This window comes from Ipomoea nil, unplaced genomic scaffold (assembly GCF_001879475.1).
Source record: "Ipomoea nil cultivar Tokyo-kokei standard unplaced genomic scaffold, Asagao_1.1 scaffold2957, whole genome shotgun sequence".
Lineage (NCBI taxonomy): Eukaryota > Viridiplantae > Streptophyta > Magnoliopsida > Solanales > Convolvulaceae > Ipomoea > Ipomoea nil.
Genome location: NW_017619385.1, coordinates 2,719,211 through 2,738,971, shown reverse-complemented (window position 1 = coordinate 2,738,971; position 19,761 = coordinate 2,719,211). Strand labels below are relative to the sequence as shown.

The 19,761-nt window shown below is 33.3% G+C and overlaps 2 protein-coding genes across 3 annotated transcripts; one reads left to right on the top strand and one right to left on the bottom strand.

Moving 5' to 3' along the window:
• Positions 1-807: 807 nt before the first annotated feature.
• LOC109162853 (chaperone protein ClpB1-like) lies at positions 808-4,409 on the bottom strand. Of its 2 annotated transcripts, none has more exons than XM_019311559.1 (4): positions 4,282-4,409; positions 2,056-4,052; positions 1,340-1,817; positions 808-1,239 (listed from the first exon to the last, which is right to left on the bottom strand). In XM_019311559.1, the coding sequence occupies exons 2-4, from the start codon at positions 4,014-4,016 to the stop codon at positions 937-939; spliced, it is 2,742 nt and encodes a 913-aa protein (XP_019167104.1). In that variant the 5' UTR covers positions 4,017-4,052; positions 4,282-4,409; the 3' UTR covers positions 808-936. The 2 variants fall into 2 exon arrangements, with proteins under 2 accessions (XP_019167104.1, XP_019167103.1); XM_019311558.1 differs by having other exon boundaries at positions 2,056-4,054; positions 4,291-4,409.
• A 12,930-nt stretch (positions 4,410-17,339) lies between these two features.
• On the top strand, positions 17,340-19,454 carry LOC109162605 (40S ribosomal protein S19-3). The gene is made up of 4 exons (XM_019311286.1): positions 17,340-17,504; positions 18,272-18,362; positions 18,447-18,630; positions 19,198-19,454. Exons 1-4 carry the CDS (start codon positions 17,421-17,423, stop codon positions 19,268-19,270), a joined length of 432 nt encoding a protein of 143 aa, XP_019166831.1. The 5' UTR covers positions 17,340-17,420; the 3' UTR covers positions 19,271-19,454.
• Positions 19,455-19,761: the final 307 nt, after the last annotated feature.

Sequence of the window (19,761 nt, the reverse complement as noted above, 5' to 3'; positions counted from 1 at the left end):
TTTCTAATTTTATTCAATTTCAATTTTCTCATTTTAAAAGCATTTGTACAAAACTCTACGGGGAATAGGGCCTAGTCACCCCAAGACCGGACAATTATCAACACTTTTACATACCTAGTGTATGTATGTGATTTTTATGATTTTTTGTATTTTCATAAGTCTCATTTCTAATTTCATTCAATTTATTCAAATTCAATTTTCTCATTTTACACATGCAAATCAAAAGCACTATTTATACAAAAGTATGTGAGGATTAGAGAATAGTCAGCGCAACACCGTACAATTATCAACACGACTCAAACAGATGGTATTCTGATTCTGAAAAGTTATGTTTTTGAAGGGTCAATTTGAGATGAAGGATATTCTAAATAATATTGCTACTTTATTATATGATGCTAGATGATAACTTTGTGATATATATTTAGATTTTAAGATCATAAATTTGTGATATATATTTAGATTATAAATTGCAATATATATCGCTATTTAGATTCTGGTTATGTTCTTGTTTCATAAGGATTTAATTAAATTTATAATTTAAATAAAATTATTTACATGATATCAAAGCCTAGGTATCCTACTATTTCTTCTCTTTCCCAATTGACAAACAGTGTATTTTTTTTGTTTTTTGTTTTTTGTTTTGAGTGAGCAGTGCATAGCGCACAATCTCAGTACTGAGTTTTTGGTGATCGAATGGAGTTGTGTCAAAAGGGAAGAAATCATGTTAACATTGGTGGTGGAATTAAACAGAATAGTAAAAAAAGTTATTTTAATTTAAATAAAGGAGTTATTTTAAAACTCAGGGGATGACAACCATATGAACAAACAAAAAGTCAAAAAGTTATCGATACAATGCAGCAAATTAAAGGCCTTGGGGCCAAACAAAAATTTACACTCTATAAAACATCATATTATTATAACTTCTAGGGTTGGGTTTCAATCTTCCATCTCTTCATCTTCATCTATTTCTTCGATCTTCATCTTCTTAACAGTCCGAGCAGCATCACTCATACTGCCATTACTAGTAGGGACTTCAATCAGTATATCAGATTTCTGTCCCGTGGCGGCGTTAACCAACCCGCCGTTCTTCTCCACCTTATACGACAGCTCTTTCCCGTTATATGCAGCATCTATGTACACAGTTGAGTTCTCATCGATTTCCTCTTTCACCAGCATCTTCGACAATTCAGTCACCACCTTCTTCTCCAGCCATCTCCTAATCGGCCTAGCCCCGTACACCTACAACCACCATTGCAGGCAGCAAAGTTCATTCAGTCATTTCGTCGAACACAATTAGTTAGAGACTTAAAGAGTATATGAGAAATGAAATGAAACTTACCGGATCATAGCTTTGTGCCAATACAACATCCAGTGCAGCCTCACTTACTCCCAAGGCGATGCCCCTCTCCGCTAGGCGGACTGCCACGTCTTTCAACTGGAACCGGCACACTTTCCTCAATTGCTCGTGAGATAAAGGATCAAACACTACTATCTCGTCCAGCCGGTTCAGCAACTCTGGCTTGAAATGCTTCCGCACCTGCTGCATCACCATTTCCCGGGCACTCTCGATGCTGCATTTGCCCAGGAGTCCATTCAGGAGATACTCTGCTCCGATGTTAGAAGTCATGATTATAACAGTGTTGGTGAAATCAACTGTGCGGCCTTGTCCATCCGTTAGCCTTCCGTCGTCTAGAACCTGAAGTAAGGTGTTGAAGACGCTAGGATGGGCTTTTTCAACTTCATCGAAAAGGACTACGCTGTAAGGTCGTCTCCTTACAGCTTCTGTCAGCTGACCGCCTTCCTCATGCCCAACATAGCTGAACACATTAGATAATCAGCTTATTAGCACAATTGGTTAAAATATATGTGTTGGATAGATGCCGATAAACCAAATCTATCAATTAGTGGCTAGATGTTAGGTGAAGGCCGGTGAACGGCCAAGTTCAGCACCTGGTGGTTGCGTCTTAACTACTATCTGTAGTTTTTGACTAGTGATAAACGTTTGATTCTATCAATATATTTGATTGTAAAAGTCATAAATGGAGCTGAACTTACCCAGGTGGGGCTCCAATTAGTCTGGCAACCGAGTGTTGTTCCATATACTCAGACATGTCAATCCTAATCATCAATTTGTCATCATCAAACAATTGCTCCGCAAGAGCTTTGGCAAGCTCAGTCTTCCCAACACCGGTTGGTCCCAAGAAAAGGAATGAGCCAGTTGGTTGTTGTGGCCTCCCGAGTCCCGCTCTCGACCTCAACACAGCCTCCGCAACAGCGCTCACGGCTTGATCCTGTCCTACCACTCTCTGGTGCAATCTCTCAGCAAGCCCAATCAATCTCTCTTTCTGATCCTGACCCAACCTCGTAACCGGTATTCCAGTCCACCGGCTCACTACTTCCGCGATTTGGTCAGGTCCAACAGTCTCGGTTAACATTGCATCCTCACTCGAGACCGTATTCTCGAGCTTGGCAATTGCGGTTTCCACCTCTTCAATCGCCCCGTATTTCAAATCTGCAGCTCTAGCAAGATCATACCGCCTCTCGGCTTCTTGCAGAGCATACTGGAGTTCATCCCGCTTCTTTTTGAGACTACGGAGTTCGTCAATCCTTTCCTTTTCCTTGTTGTATTTCATCATCAGAGGCTGGAGCTTATCCCTTAAATCATCGAGCTCCTTCCTTACATCAACAAGCCGAGCTTTACTAGCTTTGTCTTTTTCCTTCTCGAGGGCGTGAAGTTCTACTTCCAACTGAATCCTTTTCCTCTCGAGGTTATCAATTTCCTCGGGCTGACTGTCAAGCTGAACTCTCACATTGGCACAAGCCTCATCAACTAAGTCTATAGCCTTATCGGGCAAATGGCGCCCCGTGATGTACCTAGAAGAGAGCTGTGCTGCAACCACAAGTGCCCTGTCCTGAATCTTAACACCATGATGCCCTTCATACCTCTCCTTCAACCCCCGAAGGATACTAATCGTGTCGGGAACGCTAGGCTCAGCGACATAAACCTGCTGGAATCGCCTCTCGAACGCTGCATCCTTCTCCACGTATTTCCTATACTCCTCGAGGGTCGTGGCGCCAATGCACCTCAATTGGCCCCTCGCGAGCATTGGCTTGAAGAGGTTTGCAGCATCCATAGACCCCTCGGTTCGGCCAGCGCCCAAAACCAAATGAATCTCGTCAATGAAGAGAATCACTTTCCCTTCTGCTTCTTCTACTTCCTTCAACACAGCTTTCAACCTTTCCTCGAATTCCCCTCTGTACTTTGCTCCAGCAACCAGTGCTCCCATGTCCAATGCTATAAGCTTAACATCAGCAAGGTTACTCGGGACATCGCCCCGGACAATTCTTTGTGCTAATCCTTCAACAACAGCTGTTTTTCCCACCCCGGGCTCTCCAATGAGGACCGGATTGTTCTTCGTTCGCCTCGAAAGGATCCTAACAACTCTTCGAATCTCTTCGTCTCTACCGATCACGGGATCAAGTTTTCCGGCCTGCTCCACCAGATCACGGCCGTACGTTTTCAGTGCTTGGAAAGTAGAATCTCCAGAAGCACTCTCCACTTTCCTCCCTTCCTTTCCTCGCAGCTTCTCTACCTCCGATTTAACCCTAGCAGAGCTAATTCCGGCTTCCTTCAAAAGGTCTCCGACCTGAGAATCCTCCAAAAGCCCCAAAATCAACTGATCAACTGCCAAATGCGAGTCCTGGCGGGCCTTCTGCAGCGCCTGTGCTCGCCGGATCACCTTGATCAGCGACGTGCTGGCCGGGATTTCGTCCGGCGGTGGGGTCTGCGCCGGCAGTTTCTTCATTGCTTGATTGAACACCCTCTGGACCGAGTTCGCCGTTTCCTCGCTGCTACTGGCATTGACGATGGCTTGCCGGAAAATTCCATTGTGGTCTGACAGCAAGGCCACGGCTATATGCAGAGGCGTAAATTGTGCATGCCCTGCATTCATAGCCAGCCCATGAGCCTCGGCAAGGATCTCATTGGTCTTGTAGGTGAACTTTTCTGGGTTCATTCTAATCACTCTTCTTTAAACACTAAAAGCAAAAACCTGCAGACACAACAAACCATGAACATCATTCCCCAGCTAAAAACGAAACCGAAATTATTGCATAAGACCAGCAGATTTCATCCCAACATTGCAAATTGATTGTGTGATTTAACCAAACGGGATTGCAACATAAACAACGAAACATTTGCTAAAACCGAATTTCGAAAATCAAATGAAGAAAAACACAACTTTTTACATAGAGTTTGTCCAGAATGGATAGTTCACATACCTTGCGAATTGCGATGAATGAATATTGGGTAGTGGGGTTTTCTCCTTGGCGAAAATCTAAGCGGCTGTTTGTCTTGAACGAAGTTGATTATGAGATTTTGCAGTGGGATTTTGAAAATCTTTTTGTTTTCTGAGTTAGAGAGAGATAGCGATTGAGGAGTCATTTTATATGAGCTAAAAGAGAAGTCTGGAGTTGTGAAGCACAGCCTAGAAACTACCAGAAATTTCTTCTTACCGGCAGGCTAGGAGGTATGGGCATTCTGGTAAATTACAAAATCCACTGGAAAAATGGTGTTTCAACTATCATTTTCAGCTACAATTTTTTCGTTATTTGTTTGTTTACCGATTATTATTATTATTATTATTATTATTATTATTATTATTATTATTATTATTATTGATAATTCAGATTTTGTTGGGAATTATTATTATTATTATTATTATTATTGATAATTCAGATTTTGTTGGGACGTCATATTATAATTCATAGATCAAGGTTTACAATGCATTGCAGATCCTAGTATATGTGTATGCGTCTTAGGTTGGCAGGTATTATAATTCATAGATCAAGGTTTACAATGCATTGCAGATCCTAGTATATGTGTATGCGTCTTAGGTTGGCAGGGAGAGGGACCGGTGGATGAAGCCACATCGGGGCGGGTGAAGTTGAACACAGATGTCGCACCAGACAACCAGAATAATCAGATGGGGCTAGGGTGGGTGCTAAGACATGATGATGTCGGGTTCCTTGCGGCGAAGGATGAGAGGGCCAACGGGGTTTATGATGTTAAGGAGGCGGAGGCGTTGAGTATGTGAGAAACGCTTGGTTGGCTGAATAGTACGGGAATAGGCTCTGTTGACGTTGAAACAGATTCTCAATTGCTTTTTAATGCTATTTTTTGTGCATCGTTTTATTCTTCTTTTGGACTACTAGTGGATGATATTAAAAAATTGGTATCTACGATTAATAATGTCGAATTCCGGTTTGTTAAGCGATCTGCGAATCGACCGGCCCACATTGTTGCTAGGGAGGCCATTTCTACGACAGATTGCGGGGAGTGGTTTGATACGCCCCCTTCTTTCCATGTAAACTGTCTTGATGATGATTCAATGAATTAAGTTTACCCTTTCAAAAAAACAATGTGCTTATAATTAAATTCAATAATGCACATAATTTGTTAACTACAGACACATAATACATTAACTACATATTATGTACCTATAGTACAGTTAACATATTATGTAATATGTGCTTGTAGTTAACAAATTATGTGCCTTCAATTTATATACAACCACATAATTTTATTAAGGAACGTACTATGTGCCTTCAATTTAGCAGCCTCAGCGCTGTGTGTAGTGATAGCCGGAGGCTCCTCATTGAGAATAGCAAAATCAAAACTCTAACATCCCCATGTAGTGTAGGAGAATAGCTGTCTTTCCACTCTTTTTGATTTTCATCATTATATAAAGCGTATGTAGGAACATCAATGTTTATTGTTTGCGTTATTGGTAGAGTTGCTATAAGTAAATGAAGGCTTGGTTAGAATTTTCGAGGCAAAAATAGGGAGAGAGATTGAAGTGCATATTGTTACATACCAATGTAAATAGACTCGAATGCCATAAAAATTGCCGCTTATCAGAAAAACTGAACTAACCTATCTCGCCGGAGCATAGAGACGTGTTCGTGTCTACTGAAATGACACAATGTCGACATTAGAGAATGACGTATGAAACAAAGGTGGAAGAATCTCAATATACCAAAAATACTACTCATGCAATCATGCATAACTCCCAAAAATAAGAGTGAATTCCATTTTTGGTCCTACTGTTATAGGGGCGTTTCTGATTTCAATCCACTTTCATTTTTTTTGCCACTTTACAACCACTGTTATTGAATGTGTTCCACTTTTAGTCCACTGTACCGTTAATATTTCCGTCAAGATGCCGTATAATCAAAGGGTATTTTGGCCTTTTTATGTTTGTCTCTTCTCTTTTAATCCAGGCGCTTCGACCTCCTCCTCCAATATTTGAAGATGGCTCTTCGAACAACGAGAATGGGAAGCCAAAGCAACATCGTTTCGTTCGTTCTGACATGGGCCGGCGAGGTTTCTTAGGTTTTAGGTTTAATGTTCTCATTTCTTTAGTCAAACATAGTCTTGGATGAGAAGAAATGTCAAAATACCCCTAGATTACACGGCCTCTTGATGGAAATACTAACAGTGGGATTAAAATTGGAACACATTCAATAATAGTAATTATAAAGTGGCAAAAAAAATTAAGGTGGACTAAAATTGGAAACGGCCCAATAACAGTAGGACCAAAAATGGAATTCACTCCAAAAATAATAACTAAAAGATTTTAATATTTTAGGGTTGTTTTGAATTTTGGGTATCTCTAATCTATATTTATTTATTTATTTTTGGTGCAATTGTTAATGTGCATGAGCACTAAGATTTTTTTTTTTTTTTTTTTAGATTTAAGATTGAGATTGGTTCATAGCTAGGTTTTTTAGGGTGGTTCATATTTGATTCATTAATATATACTTATTGAACAAGTAAATAATTTTAAAGTGATAATGTTAAATTAAGCTTAAGCACCAAGCTAGTAATTAAAATTAAAAAATCCTTTTTCATTATTGAACAAGGATTCACGTACAACTAACTTATATTCTCTCATTTTCAAAAAAAAAAAACTTATATTCTCTCATTTCCGAAGTAAGTATATAAAAGAAAACATATATACTATACTAGGTCCCTATACTATAACCATTCGTTCATTCATTATTATATTCTGGATCATATCGATCAGCACTTCGATCAGCTATGGACGTGGAATCATCATCTGCATGTTTGGGCATGGAAGAAGAATTGGGTTTGCCGAACCCCAAGATTGGCGCACCGAAACTCAAGATCATTCTCAAGTTGAAGAAAGAGCAGATTGAAGACCACCAAGTAGTTCCTGCATCGTCTTCACACAATTACTCAATCAAACTGGAAGCCACGAAGAGGAAGTTGGAGCAAAGATACGGTGAAGAAAGCCAAGAAGAGTATTAAGATTCATCATTCCAACAAAAATCTAATTGCTCGTTGTAGTAAGGACGTCGACGGTGATGTCCGACAAAGGTTGCTTGCAAAAATGAAGGGGTTGAAGAAGAAAAACCAGAACCTCAAGCCAAACTACTCTTTATATTCAAAACCTGTACACGTTTGATCCATTCAATCCATCCATGTATGTACTCAAGAACTACGTGCGCCTTGATCCCAGACATAATCTGGAGTACGTAGGCAGCCTTAATAAAAGGTTCAGCTGCGATTTTATAACAAACTTTAATCTTACTGTTTAACGGTTTGACCTGTTATATTATGTATAGGGTTTTATAAGTTTTTTGTATTTTTTATAAGCCTCATTTCTAATTTTATTCAATTTTTTATAAGCCTCATTCCTATACCCTTAACATGTCTTGGATGATCGGTCAGTTGTTTCTTATTCTGATCTTTCAGTGCAAATTAAAGACTTTGGTGTTTTCTTCTTTGATTTCCATATGCCTTCTGGTACGGTGATTTCTTTTTCTGGTCACTTAGTCTTTAATTAGCAGTGTTGGTTTGTTTATTGGATCGGATCCGGCCTCTTTTAAGTCATTATTATGATGATGAGTTCCTTTCCTTAGTTTGATGGATATGGTCAGTGGCATGCTTGACTAGGACTTTGGATACTAGCTGTTTGAGCCCTAGCTTGTCGAACCATTACTGTGTATAGTATATCAATTAAGTTGGGAAAGATTAGAGAGGCCTTTAGCATCCTGCAGTTTTCTGCAGGCCTGGTTATATTTCGTGTTTTAATGGGTCAATTAGTTTAACTCATTAATTTCATATTTCTTCAAGAGGATTGCAAAAACGTTATTACATAAAGTGAGTACTTTCATAACTAATAATAGGTCTAAGGGTCTCAAATCTAGCAAAAATAATATATTTTCAAATTTGCCATTGAACTGATCGAAAGTGCAAACATGCCATTGAACCCAAACAAAAAGTATAATTTTGAATGCTACTGTGAACCCAAACAAAAAGTATAATTTTGAATGCTACTGAGTCAACAATGCCTGAGGTTCAATCTCATGACCTCCCACTTGAGAGAGGTCACTCCATGTCATCTGACCACAAGGTGCTTGACGATTAGCCCTTTAATTTAAAACTCCATTCCTTAATTAAAAAAGAATATTATCTTATTACTAATATGTCAAGTGACATGAAGTGCAATTAAAATATATAATATTTCAATATTACTATAATTAAACTACTGTGTGTGGAAAATGAAACAATAAAATAGAGTTCAAGCAATAATGTATATTATCAAATGAAACTATAATAGAATTAAAATGATACTTTAGTATTGCTAATAATGAAATTAGTTTGGATGGAAAATGAAACTAAAAAACATAGCAATATTGTCAAATAAAACAAAAGTGTAATTAAAATGATACATATATACTTCATGATCCACGCTCCCACATAGACCATGCATCGTCCACGGTAAAATTTGCCCATGGTATAAGGCAGTTTATATCGTAGACCAGGGTTCACATAGCATTGTGGACCCAGGATCAAAATGAAGTGGTTTGATGTTTAAGTTTTAACAGACTCCGTAATTTTCTGTTTTTCATGTTTCAACACAAATATTAATTTATTTTTGGTACAGATCCTTACACCTAATGTACCAAAATTGCATAACATGAGAAACATTTTATTATTTTAGGTACAGACCCTTACCACAAAGTGAATATTATTTTATAATTTGATGAATGTTATGAATTTAATATTTTATTAGGGAGTTGTTTGTTTGATGGATTGAATGGTAGGTTTTAATGTTTTAGTTCTTAGACGTCCTTAGCTTCTCTAAAATTATATTTATCTATTTATTATTCACCTCTACTTACACAATAGTCTGTGTGGATTAAGGAATAATCATCCCGTGAACAATGCCACATTTCTTCAAGCTAAGAGACTTGCGAAAGCCGTATTACATAAAGTGATTACTTTCACAACTAATAATACCTCTAGATGTCTCGTATCTAGCAAAAATAATGTATTTTCAAAATTTCCATTGAACTGATCGAAAGTGAAACCATGCCATTGAACCCAAACAAAAAGTATAATTAGCCCCTGACAATCCAAAATTTCTCCAATCATATACAAATATATAGCAAGTGATTTTGTATGAACTTTAATGTTTCATCTTCCACCTTTCTTGATAATACTTAGTGTGCTTTTTATAGATTTTTTTCATTTCCATAAGCCTCATTTCTAATTTCATTCAATTTTCTCATTTTACACAAACCAAACACATTATTAGACATGATGTTACAATCTTTACGTGAAGGATTAATAATCATTTTCAAGATTATATTTATGTGTTTATTACTCGCCTCTATTTACACAAAAGTCTGTGAGAATTAGGGAGTAGTCACCCTATAAGTAATGCCATATTTTTTTCAAAAGATTTGTAAAAGCCGTATACATAAAGTTAGTACTTTCATAGCTAATAATAGCTCCTCTATGTGTCCCAAATTAAATCTAGCAAAAATAATATATTTTTAAAATTGTCATCTACAAAGTGATCAAAAGTACAATCAAGCCATTTAGAGCCGTTCCAATAAAACTTGGGGTCTTGTGCAATATGTTAATTTGAGCCTCTTTTTTAAATAATTTTTTTATATGAGTAATAGTTGTTCAAAAAGTTGGGTCAGAAATTCAAAATATAAATATTGTATAAAAAAATACATCTAAAATTTCATTTAAAAAGTGACATACGTCGTACACGTTTAAATGCAAAATCATCCACCAAACTTTTGAAAATCTTGCAACAAAAATGAAACACCTTGTCAAGTTCTTTGAAATATACAAGCCAATTTTGATCACACTTCTCTTTATTTGGCATGTAAAATGCTGACGAAAATCTTCTAGAGAATTTTTCTTTAGGACCTTTATATATTGATAAATCTCTTTTAGGGTCATCTTACACCAGAACATCTATTAATTTAGAATAAATGGCATCCCCATTTCTTAGATCATATATGTCAATTATAAAATCCTAAGGAAAAAAATAAGAATTTATTTAGAAACTCTATGAAAAATAATTAATTAAGAAACAAATTCTTGAATATATTATTCTGAAATTAAAATTATTAAATCATATAAATAAAATAATAAATAAGAATTGTGAAATAATATATATATATATATATATATATATATATATATATATAAATTAGGGTTAGGATTCGAAACTTCGATTAATTCGATAGGCAGAGAGGATTCACTTATCGTATGATAGTCGATGAATAATCGGAAAACTATGCTTTCGAAATTTGAATCACTCAGAGGAACATGAAGCTAGAGAGAGAAAGGAATCCTTCAATTATCGGTTAGTTTTGTTCGAAGACTTCATACCTATAATCATTATTGTGTGGATTATGGTCCACACAAGTTGTGTGGAACATATTTTATATATTATAAAATAATGTAGATTTAGTTAAGAAATAATGTACTTTTAGTATATTAAAAATGTACTTTATAATCAGAAAAAGTTCATTTAATTATTATTTTATATAAAGTACATTGAATACACAAATAATGTACTTTTAATATATTAAAAATACACTTTCTTTTATAGTTCATACAATACTATGTGAATTATGGTCCAGACAATAATTTGCCTCAAACATACTATATATACTTTAATACATATCTACTATACTAATAAGAGCCCAAGAGAGTTTGGCTATAATAGGTAGAAAAAATGGCGGTCAAATTTTTTAATCAAATGAATGGCTTAGATTGATCAGATTTAAATTTTTTCTTAAGATTTCCTAATTTATCCTTAATGAATATGATTATTCGTTAACTTTTCCGTTAAATTTATCTTTCCCGTTAATTTCTGTTAGTTCATCGTCAACTTACTCATTGATTTCAATAATAAAGGTCTTAGGTTCGAACCTCATCCTAATCAAAATTTGCATAATTAGTACTCTATTTTACTCTTATTAAATTAAATAATAATTTAGTAGCTACAACAAAAAATAATACATATACATTTTTTTTAATATATTTAGAATTATGTGTCTACAATGTTTTTATGCAAATAAAAATTATTCATTATCAATAAATTAAATAAGAGAAATAATTTCATTAGTTATATTGTCTTTATTTTTCTCCAATATAAAAATTATTTACATTCAAATTCATCAATTGATTATATTCGCTACATTGTCACTACAATGTCTTTATTAAACAAATTATTAATTATCAATAAACTAATTAAGAGAAATAATTTTATTAGTTATATTTCCTTTATTTTTCTCCAATGTAAAAAATTTTTAGATTCAAATTCATCAATTGATTATATTCGCTACATTGTCACTACAATGTCTTTATTAAAAAAATTATTAATTATCAATAAATTTATTTTTTTTAGCGGTTTGCGTTAGCGGATTATATTAGCGGATTTATCCACCGAATTATATCAACGGTTGGTAAAAAGATATTTGAACAAATTAGTTGTTTAGATTAACATGCAAAATGACCTGAGGGTATACATATAATAATAAAATAATAATAATAATAATAATAATAATTGTTTAAAAAATTAAAAAATATATAATTAAGCCAATCATATTAACTACTTGGGCGATTGACAAAAAGAGTATTCAAATCACATAAAAAATTGAAGTGGAAACTACCTCGTCATGTCCTTGTTTGGCAATCAGCAATTAGTTCTTCAATATTAGTATATATTTAATATTTTATGCCATAATTTTTATTTGCTCTCCCTTATGTCCCGTATTTGGTTTCAACCATTCCTATACAATTATTTTATTGACAATTATAATCAGTCTTGAATATATTATCTTGCATTTGTAAACTTAGAATTACCTATTTAAATACGCAAATTCAACATTCAATTATCTATGCATGAACAATTCCAATATAATATTGCATTGATATACTTTAAAGTACTTATTTAAAAATAAAAATAAAAAATTGGACATTATCCCAATCGCGCAATGCGCGTAAAAAACTAGTTTAATGTATATATCTACTATACTAATAAGAGACCAAAAGAGTTAGGCCTATAATGGGTAGAAAAAATGGCGGTCAAATTTTTTAATCAGATGAATGGCTCAGATTGATCAGATTTTAATTTTTCCTTAATATTTTCTAATTTATCCTTAATGAATATGATTGTCTATTATTTTTTTGTGTACTATTTTTTAATTAAATATCAAAGTTATTATACAAAATAATGCTATATATTTATTTACCAAGTATTTTATTAAATACCATGAATTTTTTTTTAAAAAATTAATAAAGCCAATCATATTAACTACTTTAGGGATTTGTTGACAAAGAGATTATTCAAATCACACAACAAATTGAAGTGAGAACTACCTCGCAATGTCCTTGTATGACAATCAGCATTTAGCGGATAGCGTTAGCGAATTATATTAGCGGATTTAACCAGTGAATTATATCAACGATTGGTAAAAAGATATTTGAAAAAATTAGCTATTTAGATTAACATGTAAAATGACATAAGGGTATAATAATAATAATAATAATAATAATAATAATAATAATAATAATAATAATAATAATAATAATAATAATAATAATAATAATAATAATAATAATAATTGTTTTAAAAAGAAAAAAAATTAAGCTTATCATATTAACTACTTGGGGATTTATTGACAAAAAGAGTATTCAAATCACACAACAAATTAAAGGGGGAAATTACCTCGCAATGTCCTTGTTTGGCAATCCGCCGTTAGCTCTTCAACATTAGTATATACTTAATATTTTATGCCTTAATCTTTATTTGTTCTCCCTTATGTCCCGTATTTGGTTTCAACCATACTTATACAATTATTTTATTGACAATTATAATCAATATAATCTTGACTATATTATTTTGCATTTGTAAACTTAGAATTACCTATTTAAATACGTAAATTCAACATTCAATTATCTATGCATGCAATTCCAATATAATCTTGCCTTGATATACTTTAAATTACTTATTTAAAAAAAACATTGGGCATTATCTCAATCGCGCAATGCGCGTAAAAAACTATTTAGTAGTATAAGTGGGTACGAAGACTGCCACCTATACGGGTTATACATATTTATTCAACTAAGTAGTCATTTTCGAAGACAGCCACTTATACATACAATTGGAATTGGAATTTCCAATTGTGCACGTTTAAATGCAAATAGCATTCAAAAAATTGGAATTTCCATTTAATCAGTAAAGAAATAAGGTATATATATCAACTAAACCTCTCAAAAACTCTACCAAAAAAAAAAAAAAAAAAAAACTAAACCTCTCAAACCAATAACATATATTTAAAACAAGTATATATATATATATATATATATATCATGTGCCACGTAATTATAAAACATTTTTCTATAGCGTAGCATAGCTTTGCAATAAAGGTATAAGCTACGTTGGAAAACTTCATTCATGAATATAATTACCCAAAAATTAGTACGTTTCCATTTAAGAGATTCCTGACTTTATTTAAAAAAACATCCTGATCCAATGAATATGTACAATATCAAGTATGGACAGACTTAACAACTCAATGTTTATTTCAAAAATCAATGATACTCAAAATATTTAATGATAAAATTTAATATTATTTTTATCATGTATCACTACTGGAGTACAAACAATGTAGCTTGCCGAGAAGGTTCGTTGATATAGTATGTCTATATATAGTAGCTGATTTTGTATGGAACTTTGTTTTTTATTACAAAAGAAGGGGACACCCACATATACACAATATTCGCCCTCGAGCACTAAACCTCCCACATAAGGAGTCAAACCAGATACTAGTGGACCACAAGTGACTTGATGATTTTGTATGAAACTTTAATGTTTCATCTTCAACCTTTCTTGATAATACTTAGGGTGTGTTTGGTTCATGGGCTTACACACTATGAATGAGAATCAAAATCATAGTTAGTGTTTGGTTGACACTAACTATTAGATTTGATTAAAACCAAACTATGAGATTTGATTATCCTTTCAATTTAAAATTCCATTCCCTAATTAAAAAAAAAAAAGAATCTTATTACTAATATGTCAAATGCCCTGAAGTGCAATTAAAATAATATTTCAATATTACTATAATTAAACTAGTGTGGGTGGAAAATGAAACAATAAAATAGAGATCAAGCAATAATGTATACTAATAATTATCCCGTGCAATGCACGATCTATTATTAATTTAACAAATTTACCAATTAAATTTTTGACATCCTCTGAATTAGCAAAAAAAATAATGGTTGTAGAAACAGAAAAACGTACTTGAGTTCTTGAGCTCAGAATTAGTTTCATTAAAAATGTAAGTATAACTATACAATGTAATATTTAATACTTTTAAAAGTTTTTTTTTTTTTTTGAATGCTACTAGCTCTATTACATTGTAGTATCTGTTCATATACTTTCTCAACCTACTGAAACACAAAGAGCTAATAACACCTCCACTGAGGCTCGAACTTACAACCTTCCAAATGGAAGTCCAACCCGGATACCATTAGACCACATAGTCCTTTAAAAGTTTAATTATGTTATTATTATGTTGATTTTAAAGTTTATTGTTTATTGTATTATTATTTGAATTTGAATTTTTTTTTTGAAAGGAATTTGAATTTGAAATAACTACTTTAATTATATAACTAACGTATTTAAATAAGACTTGTAAATAAATAACATGTGATATTTGTTGAAAATCTCCACCAAAAACTTATTCATTTGAAAAAGATTATTTATGTTGGAACTATATTTATTTTATATATATCAAGACTTTGTGGTCTAATGGTACCCGGGTTGGACTTCCATTTGGAAGATTGTGAGTTTGAGCCTTATTGGAGGCGTTATTGGTTCTTTGTGTTTGGTCGAGAAAGTATATGAACAATTACTACATTGTAATAGAGCCAGTAGCATTCAAAAAAAAAATTATATATACTTTCTCCTCTTTATATATGTGGAGTCAAATTAATTATAATTGAGGTTTAAATGAATATATACACAAATTATATTAAATATAAACCTTTACCAATAAATTTGAACACAATAAACTTTTTTTCCATACTTCATTATGCTTTAATATATAGAGATAGAGATATAATAATAAAATATAATTTATAAAATATAAATACACATAATAACTTCATAAAAATATGTATAAATACATCTACCCACACAATTAATGCATTCATACTTGCTAATATTGTTTCTATCAAAATGCATTCACACTTTGGAGGGACAATTTTGTGGCTAGAGTAGAATTAAAATGATACTTTAGTATTGCTATAATGAAATTAGTTTGGATGAAAAATGAAACTAAAAAACATAGCAATATTGTCAAATAAAACAGAAGTTTAATTAAAATGATACATACTTCATGGTCCATGCTGCCACATAGACCATGGTCGACGGTAAAATTTGCCCATGGTATAAGGCAATTATATTGTAGACCAGGGTCCACATAGCATTGTGGACTTTGGATCAAAACAAAGTCATTTGATGTTTAAGTTTTAACAGACTCCATAACTTTTCGTTTCTCATGTTTCAACACAAATTTTAATTTATTTTAGGTACATAATCCTTATGCTTAATGTATAAAATTGCATAACATAATGTACAAAAACACATAACATGAGATACATACACATATTTTTTATTCTACTAATTCTCAAATTTGATTTATGTAAATAATTTATGTCTTATTGGCACATAATTTCGTAATACAAGACATAAATTTGTAAAATAAGACATAATATATTTTGTGTTATACAACTACTAATTAATTTCAGGTGCAGAATCCTTACGTTTAATGTACATAATAATGTACAGAAACGCATAATACGATATACATACACATGTTTTCTATTTTACTACGAAATACATACACATGTTTTCTATGTTACTTATTCTCAGATCTAACTTATGTAAATAATTTATGTCCTATAGGCACATAATTTCATAATACAAGACATAAATTTGTAAAATAAGACACAATATATTTTGTGTTATACAACTACTAATCAATTCCATGTACAGAATCCTTATGCTTTAATGTACAAAATTGCATAACATAGTGTACAAAAACTGAAAAACACATAACACGATATACATACACATGCTTTACCATTAAAAAAAAAAAAAACTTCTGTAACGCGAACTGAACAATAAACGATCGCCGTTAAAATTAAAGTTCAAAATGACGTCGTATAGGACCATGGTCCACGATATAACGATGGATGGGGCAAATTATGTTGTGCACACGGTTGCAAAAACGATGTCGTTTTGACTAAAAACTCGCGTCCGACTTAAAAAAAAAAAATCAGTTTCGATTCCTGTCAACAACATTATGTTGTGAATATTTTGAACTATATATCTAGAATGAATGAACTAAATATCCAACATGAATGAAAAAAAATCTGTTTCGATTTCCGTCAACGGTGTTATGTTGTGCATAATTTGAACTATATATCCAGAATGAATGAACTAAATATCCAGACGTCAAAACGACGTCGTTTTTGCAACTGTGTGCATTATGCATGGTGCACATGGTTGCACAGCATAACAACTAGATGGATGGTATAGGCAAATTATGATCCACACAGTGTTGTATGGACCATAACAAAAAGTATATTTTTAATATACTAAATCTACATTATTCTTGTACTGAATGTACATTATATAATATAATGTATACTCAGTACATAAATAATGTACATCCCCTGATTATAATGTATATTAGTTTTGTACTAAATGTACATTATTTTTGTACTGAATATATATTAATTTACAGTATACAAAATATGATCTACATAGCTGGTGTGAACTATGGTACAGACTATAATAATTGGATGGTATAAGGATTGACTTTTCTTATGTTGGGCTTCTCCTAAAACACTGGAAGCCCATCAATGGCCGAGGCCCAGTTAAATGCAAATATTAAATAAGCAGCTTTAAAGTTAAACCCTAAAGTCGATTTCTGATTTTCTCTCATTCCCTTTGCAGCAGCAGAGAGATCCACCGCCGTAGCAGCACAAAAACTACCGGAAAATGGAGGCGGCTAGAACTGTCAAGGATGTTTCGCCTCATGACTTCGTCAAAGCTTACGCTTCTCACCTCAAACGCTCCGGCAAGGTTCGCTTAACGTTTTATTCGAGTACTATATAATATTCGTGCGCGCGCGTATAATGCGGATGTACGAATGTGCTTGATATCTGTAATTTCTATAATTTATTATATAATTTGAATTGATATATAATTGTGATCGACTCTTTTTAGTTTTGGATGCAAAACTTATGTGGTTATTGCACGAATTTAGAAATCGATACTACAATTATGAATATTGTCAAATGCAAGTTGGCAATATAATTTGGATTTGAACCTTTGTTTGGCTTCTTGATTTCAACTGGATTTTTGTTGTGGTGGGAGTCTGGGAGATAAACCTATTTATGCCTGCAACGACTTCTGTATCTGTGAATGTTCTTATACATGTATATGTGTGTGTGTGTCAGTTTTTTATATGAATATGAGTATTTTGATTGATAGCCATGTTCCATTTACCATATTCAATTTCTGGCTTTTGTGGTACTTGAATATGACATTATGAGCTTAAAGGTGAAATTATCTATCCTATGGTATTTGATAGTCATGTTTCTAAGTTGTAGCACATAGTTGATTTTGGCCCCTTGTGTCTGTGGAATTTCCCAAAGTTTTTTTTTTTCTTTCTATAATTTAAACGGAGCTTCCTGAGTTTGCATATAACAACTGCAGATGGAATTAACTGCACTAAATATCATATGTTTTTTTTAAGAAGAGTAGTGTATAACTTGAATTCCATTATTGCCTTGCATAATATTCGTTGTGTGATTGTTGCTGATGGAGTATAAATGTTTCTCTTCCAGATGGAGCTTCCTGAATGGACTGACATTGTCAAAACAGGAAGGCTGAAAGAGCTTGCACCATATGATCCTGACTGGTACTACATCAGAGCTGGTTAGTACTGACAACATCTCCCTCTATATCTATTTGCTTCTCTTCCTTTCAGGAGTTGATTGTTTTTCCCTGAACTATTGACAGCTTCTATGGCAAGGAAGATTTACCTCAGAGGAGGTATTGGCGTTGGCGGTTTTCAGAGAATTTATGGCGGCAGCAAGAGGAATGGCAGCGCTCCACCCCACTTCTGTAAGAGTAGTGGTGCCGTTGCACGTCACATACTCCAGCAATTGCAGGGAATGAACATCATTGATTTTGACCCAAAGGGGTAGGCTTCCTTGTCTTTTGTCTTCCTCTTATAGTCTAAAGTACCATTTCAGTAACATAATCTTTTTCTAATAATGATTTGATGGGTGTCAATTTTTATTTTTTTATTTTTTTGGGGGCGGGGGGTGGGGGTGGTGTTCTTCTATGGAGTACACACATGTCCTTCTAAATTTTCTGTAAGAGAGTATAATAACATAGAATATGGAGGCTAAAATCTAAAAGCATATTTTTGAACTTCATATTGAAAATGTTCAAATCTGCATTGCATTTTAGCTCATATCGCCCAAAGTATCCCTTATATTTTAATATTCTTTAGGGTAATACCCTATACTAAATGCCCCAAATGTCCAAATTGGTGTATCAAGTAGTGTCCCAAATGATGCAGTTTCATCTAATTAACTTGTAAATGAATATGAGCTAGTGCTCGGACACTTATCAGAAGCAACCTATATTGGAAAAGATTTGGAGCAAGTAGATTTTTTTTAAATTTTTTTAAATTTTATTTTCGCCATTTATAATTTACTTATTATGTGTTGATTTTTCTGGCTGTTTTCGTGTCCTTTGATAGCGGAAGGAGAATCACATCTAATGGTCAGCGAGATCTTGACCAAGTTGCTGGAAGAATTGCCCTTGCTCATTAGTGGAAGCCGTATGGGATTTCTTAAGGATGCATAAGATAATTTCATTTTGGATGAATGTAGATTTAGTGCATGCTTACATTGTTTTCTATTAGTTCAGCCTTTTGAACACTTCACTGGAGAAGTTTTTTTTTTTTTTTTTTTTTGGTGTTTTAATGGTTTTCCCTGTTTTGATGAGTTAAATTTAGGGTGTGTTTGGTTTGCATATGTGAATTGGAATTGGAAAGGGTATCAAATACTTGGTAATGGTAATTAGGGCTGTTAATGAGACGAACATAATAAACGGATAGAGGTTGTTCGTGTTTGTTTGTTAAGGTTTTGAAAATCCTGTTAGTGTTCGTTTATTAAGTGTTTATTAGTGTTTGCTAACGTTTGCGAATACATTCACGAACGTTTTCGTTAATGTTAATGAACACGTTTGCGAACGTGTTTGTTAACGTTCGCAAACTTGTTCATTAGCAAACACGTTTATGAATATGTTAATGAATACTTAA

Coding starts and splice junctions, on each gene's coding strand:
- LOC109162853 (XM_019311559.1), bottom strand. CDS start 4,016: ATGAACCCAGAAAAGTTCACCTACAAGACCAATGAGATCCTTGCCGAG. Junction 1,818..2,055: donor CTAATTGGAGCCCCACCTGG/GTAAGTTCAGCT, acceptor TAATGTGTTCAG/CTATGTTGGGCATGAGGAAG. Junction 1,240..1,339: donor TGGCACAAAGCTATGATCCG/GTAAGTTTCATT, acceptor TGGTGGTTGTAG/GTGTACGGGGCTAGGCCGAT.
- LOC109162605 (XM_019311286.1), top strand. CDS start 17,421: ATGGAGGCGGCTAGAACTGTCAAGGATGTTTCGCCTCATGACTTCGTC. Junction 17,505..18,271: donor ACCTCAAACGCTCCGGCAAG/GTTCGCTTAACG, acceptor TTTCTCTTCCAG/ATGGAGCTTCCTGAATGGAC. Junction 18,631..19,197: donor ATTGATTTTGACCCAAAGGG/GTAGGCTTCCTT, acceptor GTCCTTTGATAG/CGGAAGGAGAATCACATCTA.